The sequence below is a fragment of the Notothenia coriiceps genome, unplaced genomic scaffold (assembly GCF_000735185.1).
Source record: "Notothenia coriiceps isolate Sejong01 unplaced genomic scaffold, NC01 NC01_scaffold00023686, whole genome shotgun sequence".
NCBI lineage: Eukaryota > Metazoa > Chordata > Actinopteri > Perciformes > Nototheniidae > Notothenia > Notothenia coriiceps.
This window is the reverse complement of record NW_011356387.1, coordinates 6,285-13,172: the sequence shown is the minus strand read 5'-3', so window position 1 is coordinate 13,172 and position 6,888 is coordinate 6,285. Positions and strand designations below refer to the sequence as shown.

The following is a 6,888-nucleotide window of genomic DNA, read 5'->3' as shown; positions in this document are numbered from 1 at the left end:
CGACACACACACACACACACACACACACACACACACACACACACACACACACACACACACACACACACACCCTCCAGATTTCTTCTTCTTCTAATGTCTCTTTTTCTGCAGCTTCCCGTCAGCTCGGGAGGAGGCGGCCTCGCTACCATCTGATTGGTTGCGGGGTCGGTGGTTGTTGTGTGTCATGTGTTAGTACAAGTAGGGGACGTGGCTGGATGTGTGTTTGTGTGTGAGGGGGGGGCGATGTGGGGCGAGCGATGGGGGTTTGGTCAGATTCGGTTGGTCGGTTGATTGGAGTGCCAGAAGTGAAGAAATCAAGGTGCAGAGATCAGGGCTGAGGGGCGGGGCCTCACACTTTTTTAGGGGGAGGGGCCAACTTGATGATCTCATCTTCAGAGGGCTGGCGGATGATGTCTTTTTGGGGAGGGGTTGGAAAAAGAGGGTAGAGAAAGAGAAATAATAAGAAACATTTTCTCCAAACACAGAAATGTATAGAAAAAAAGTCATTACATCATATTCAGTATCACAAGCAGAGCTGGATAATAAACGGTTGCTTTATGTACAAAGTAAACCCAAATACTAAAAATAATAAAACAAAGAAAGTAGTTTAAATGTTAACTTTTGTAATAGTTATACTAACTTGGATATTGTGAGATCCTTTGACATGTTTTTAGTATTTGAGTTCATTTCACTAATGTATATCGCACTTTTCTAGTCGCCTTACAAAACAATTCACAAAACAAACAAAGTTGAAATTAAGTAAAATAAAAACATGACAAAGAAAAATACTGAACATTAAGTGAGCATTACTTAGAAGTATTCATTTAATTATACTTATTTCTATTGTTTCTAAGTGTATGTGTGTGTCATTTCATGCAGTAATAAGAAGCACTTTTCTTATTAGACTTTTTGTACTTAATATATAATATTTCAATATATAAAGTACAAAAAAGATAGTGCTCTCTAGAGATAGAAAGTTAAAAGACAATGACAGGACAAAGCAGCCAAAGGAGCAAATAAATACGTATATGACATAATAACACAAATATAACATTTTTGTAAAATATCTGTGAAGAAATAACCAAAATCACAGAGAGTATTTTTTTTTAAAGAGGAACTCAAGTTATTTCAGTGCATGTGTCATAAAAGTGACATTTTGAGAGAAGAATTGAGATAAACAGACATTTAATCTCTTTTTATAGCAGAGGGATTGATGTTTTTAATTTAGCCATTGCACCTGTGTTTTATGTCGTTTTAACTCAAACAGGCTTGAAGCTTAATTTCCCCGTGAGCTGAACTGAGCTACGAAGACGTGTAGAAAATACACCTAATAATGGAAGCAGAAAGCCGGTTTAGAGAAGCAAAACATAACATTTTAGAGCAACCGGACCCTCTTCTTGAAGCTCTTCTAGTTTATTTTACACACAGAACATACATGCAGTACGTTTATAGTTAAATCAAGATGAATGCTTTAAAACCACAGTTCATCCAAATGAAAAACGGTGAAACAAAAGCAGGGGAAAATAAGTTGTAATGAACCACGGCCAGAAATGTAATTAAAAAAACTAAGAGTCAATTCTTCAACAGTAAGTGTCCTAAACCTAGTCTGATATTCTCAAAAACAGAGACATAAGTCTAACCCTACAGCTATGTGTTGTTCGAGATTACGCTTGTGTGTGTGTGTGTGTGTGTGTGTGTGTGTGTGTGTGTGTGTGTGTGGCCTAGCATTACTATACTTGTGGGGACCAACATCTGTTTACACAACCAAGTGTGGGGACTCACCTCCCTTATGGGGACACAATGGATCATAATTTTAGGGTTAAGACTTGGTTAGGTTTAGGGTTAGGCATGTGTTGGTTATGGTTAAGGTTAGGATAAGCCTCCAGGAAGTGCATGTTAGTCACTGTAATGTCCCCTGAAGTGATGTATACATGGTATGTGTGTGTGTGTTACCTTTGTATTTCTTGGCTGAGGGGATGCGTGTGAGCTTGGTGTCGATCTCGTCGTCCTCGGAGATCTTCAGCACGGTGGTGCGGTANTCGATCACCCGCGTCAGCAGGTCCGGTCGCCGCGAGATCTCAAAGATGTGCTCGAGGTACGACAGGTTATCTGCGCGGGAAATATTGTTATGTGTTTTAAGTCTAAAATGTTATAGAAAGACAACAACTGTTAGAAGTTAAAGGTCATCTATTATGCAAAATCCACACAAATTCTCTCAGTTTTTGTCCTGATCCATTTATATAAAAACCTGTCTGGCTTGTGTAACCATTAGCCAATCACCAACCAAGGTAACCAAACACTTCAGAGACATGTTTTGTATATATCTGAGGCCTGTAATATATTGATGAAAAACAGTATCATAGGGGACCTTTAAGGCCTATTGTATGTGAAAATAAGAGGAGCTGTATCATCTGATTGATGATTCGATACGCAGGATCAGGTCTCTGAGTGTCTCACCTTGGGCCAGCTTGTCGTTCTTCTCCAGGTAGCTGAACCACTCCTTGGAGGAGGTGATGTTGTTGCTCTGGTCCTCGGGGATGTCCTCCTTGCAGGCGGACTTGAGCTGCTCCAAGTCCTCGTTGGTGATGTTCTCAGACAGGTCGCTGAGGAGAGAGCTGTACTCCGCCATGGTCTGCTCCACACAAAAGAGAGGGGAAACGTTAAAGCTTAAATAATGACAAAGTAAACACAACAGACATTTTTTTTAAATATCCCTGTGTGCAAACAGCCCACCTACTTCCCAGACTCCAGAATGGAAAGTTAGGAAATGTTAGCTAATGATAAAAACATACTGTAGGGGACGGATGGAAAGCACAGAGACCGAGAACATATTATATCAAACATGTCAATCGTCTCTATTTTGTAACTGAAAGCGGGGATTGTCTGTAGAAACAAAAGGTCATATAGAGGACGTCCAAAAGGGGGACATTTGGCCAGTGACATGTCTCTTCACTACAGAGAACATACACAGTTATTCTGACTCAATCACACACACATCGTCCCGCTACTTGAAATATTCACTATAGCACCAAAATATGGATTAATCACAGCTAAATAAAATAAACCTCTTTGAGTAAAGTAGGGTTTAAACAAGAGGCTACCTTTAAAAATAATCAAACTGTATACATGTGGGCGTTTTATTCTTTTCATATTTAGTGGGAACCAATTGGGTTGGAGCAAAAAGGCACAGCAGATTTGAAATAGATGAACGCCTTTTCATGGGATATGTTGATAATAAGTAAACTACAGAACAGCCTCCTCTATTCTAACTCTGCTTAAAATACATTTTTAAAGCTAGTAAAGTATAAATGTATCAACAATATTATGAGAGAAAAGGAGGAAAACACATCAAATCAACTCTAATAGACATTTATGATGCTCTCTATCTCCCTCTAGTGGACACATGGAAGAACTACATGCTTCTGTATATTAAACAGGTGTTTGTCAAATCTGGCTTATTCTTTGTGTGTTGGATAATAAGCAAGTCCTCCTGCAAGAGTTTCTGCTCTCGTTAATGTTCATGCTAATGATTTACGGAACAATAGGTTCAGACAGGTGGTTCCCTATTTATAGCCATCCTACTCGGACAGAAATAGATCACACACTGCTCAGCATGCAGCGGAGATACTTGAGTACGTGGCTTGATTTCAGATTTAGACCTAACAGAGGAACAGTGGTGAAAGGATTCAGAACATAAGCATGCAGTGGGTACAAATCAGGCGAGTGTAAAGCAATGGGTGTTTTTGCCCTGTGTCTGTTTGGGTGTGTGGGAGTGCGTTTGTTGGCATGTGAGGAGTTTAAAAACAGGCAGAAACCGGTTAGAAAACGATAAAAACAGACGTGATTCGGGCGTGTTTTGAGGCTCCTTTCAGCAGTTTAGACGAAGCAAAGAAAACAGATCCAGATGCCATCTCAGGATTGCATCTCATATCTCGGGTATTAACAGATTTGGGTCAAGCTACTCATATGCATATTCAGATACAGATACTGTACAGCAAGTACCTTTATGTTCCTGCAGATACCACAAAGTACATAATTATCTAGGGTGCATGAGGTAAACCTTACTAATCAGTCAGTTTGGGCTCTGGGAACTTGTTATGAAGAATATTTCCCCTGACATTTGATAGAACAAGCGATTTAGCACTGCCATTAATCATTATTTTTGAATATCAAATAGTTTGCCGATTATGTAACTTTAAAATGTGCTGTCAACCGTCAAGAATTGTGTAAAAAATTTCTCCACACATGGTTTTGAAATGACTTATTTGGGTAGTCCTACATGATTGCACATTGTACATGATGAAGTAGAGACACTACATACTGATAAACCTGAACATCAGCAGGAGAGGACTTTTTAAAGTAGAGACACTACATACTGATATACACCTGAACATCAGCAGGAGAGGACTCTTTAAAGTAGAGACACTACATACTGATATACACCTGAACATCAGCAGGAGAGGACTCTTTAAAGTAGAGAGACTACATACTGATATACACCTGAACATCAGCAGGAGAGGACTCTTTAAAGTAGAGACACAACATACTGATATAAACCTGAAACTGAGCAGAATAGGGCCCCTTTAAGTATAAACGTTTCCTAGTGGGATGACATTATGCTTCAGTGGGAAAAAAACTAAAATACTTCCAACTGTTTTAGCCTCACAGCCAATCGAATGGCTGCCTCAGGATTTCCAAAAGCTCAGTCTCCCAACATCCTGCTGAGATTGTTCCCCAGGCAGCGGTTTAGCTACAGTATGTGCAAATGATTAAGGTCACCTAAAAGCAGCTGCAGTTAAGGGATCCATTCCTTTGCTCAGGGGGACTTTGGCAACTTTGAGTAGCATTACAAGTTGCATCCTCCCTTTCCTCAACATAAGCTTCCCACAAAGATTATGCATCTCTTTCTGTGTCACACACCAACCCCCCGGCCCCCCCCGCCGCACGTTCCTGGCATCTTCGCAGCTGGCGAGAAGGCTGCCGCTCAATGCAATGCATTATGGGCAATGGCACAACGCTCTGATCCCCTTGCTCTCCTCGCAGATAAACACGGCGTGCAGAAAGCCCAGAAGAGGCTCTGCGATGAGAGCTGTGACCTATATAACACGGGCTGCTGTTACATGTAGCCGCCACCAGATGGCGCCGCCTAACTGTGCACCAGATACTACAGATTAAGCATTTGATGGTGCAACAATGCTATCAACGTTAACATGCTCACACAGACAAATATATAGGAATTGATGGGAAGAAAGGCAAATTCAATCAAAAAAACTTCAATCAACAATTCCAGTTTACTGACTGAAAGAGTAGGTTTACATGTACTGACAAACGGTGAAGGAGTCTTCAAGAGAGCATGCATATTATGGGATGCTGCAGTCCCAAAGCATCCAATTGGGTCTCTTGACAGGCGCTATACAAATTGAAACAATTATTATTATTATTATTACTTTGGGTCATGATTTGTTTGTCTGTTCTCTAATGGCTAATTGGTGGCATTTTGTTTGGTCTGTCTGAGGCACAATCTCAGCCTCAGGGAGAAGGCACGAAGATGACGGAGCGCTTTTACAGAGCATGAGGCGAATGAGTGTGTGTGTGTGTGTGTGTGTGTGTGTGTGTGTGTGTGTGTGTGTGTGTGTGTGTGTGTGTGTGTGTGTGTGTGTGTGTGTGTGTGACTGATGTGTCTCATTTCAGTCTTACATTTCACATTCATCTCCTCTCTAACCAGAGCAACTTGCTCCATCAACACAAAGCGTTGCGTGGGAGCGAGCAGGGATATGCAATTTAACTCAGATGAATACAACTGTGTGTGTGTGTGTGTGTGTGTGTGTGTGTGTGTGTGTGTGTGTGGCTCCTGGCTTGAAATGCAAGTATGTGTGTGTGCGCATGTTTGCATGAACTTAAATGAATGTGTGTTTGAATGCTTCCACTCACAGCTAGTGAATTGTGTGTGTGACGGAGAGAATATGTGTGTGTGTGTGTGTGTGTGTGTGTTGTGTGTGTGTGTGTGTGTCGCCCCTCTCGACCCAGGTCGCCCTGCCTGCTCTCTGTTTTGCACCACAATGGACTGGCGCTGCTTTTGTGTACTTTTAGAGGAGAAGAGTGAACAAAAAACAACAATGGATAGAGTGGCTACATTTAGTGTTCCTCTCTCTTTCCCACCATCTCTTACCCAACCAACAAATAAAGATGTTTCTATCAAAAACTGTCAGTAATGGCCATTCTTCAAATACAAAAATGTTACTACAGCTTTGAAAGCCCACACAACGTACATTTTTAAAAGAAAAATGTGACAAAACTTGCCAAAAATAATTAGTTTTTCCCTATTTTCTGATAGCCAAAGGATTCATACATTTTACAGAATAATGTCATAATTCTGTTGAAATGTTTTCTTATGAATACAGATCCTATCGTTTGGGCCTGAATAGGCTTCTGTACAGATTATCTCACTCATGGGTTTCTTCTCCTGTTATAAGGTGTAAGTAAAAGGGTGATACGTCATTATTTCATATTGCTTTGTTGCTAATATTCTGCAAACAAAGCAATATTTATTTACAATAAACATTGTCCTTATTATAAATGTATACATGTTGCTTTGTTCTGCTGTTATGTTAAAGCGGAAAAGAGTATAACATGTTAATGGGAGGTGATTGATTCCTCTTAAAAAAGACAACAATTATATATACAAATAAATGAAAGCATCTTTACCGCGTGATTATCCATCATAGTGGTCAAAGAGAAATGTTACTTCCAATCAGCATTTATTTTAAAAAAGTGACAAAAAAAGGCGAAACTGAAAGAAATATTTGCTTCTTTCAGTTCCTGTGCGACACTGCAGTCATAACGCACACCAAGTAAAAAGAGTGTGTGAAATCCCCTCAAACTAACACC

At 40.3% G+C, this 6,888-nt stretch overlaps 1 protein-coding gene across 1 annotated transcript; it reads right to left on the bottom strand.

Annotated features, from left to right (window-relative positions):
* Positions 1-20: 20 nt before the first annotated feature.
* On the bottom strand, positions 21-2,633 carry pea15 (proliferation and apoptosis adaptor protein 15). The gene is made up of 3 exons (XM_010781906.1): positions 2,458-2,633; positions 1,954-2,109; positions 21-414 (listed from the first exon to the last, which is right to left on the bottom strand). The coding sequence occupies exons 1-3, from the start codon at positions 2,627-2,629 to the stop codon at positions 350-352; spliced, it is 393 nt and encodes a 130-aa protein (XP_010780208.1). The 5' UTR covers positions 2,630-2,633; the 3' UTR covers positions 21-349.
* Positions 2,634-6,888: the final 4,255 nt, after the last annotated feature.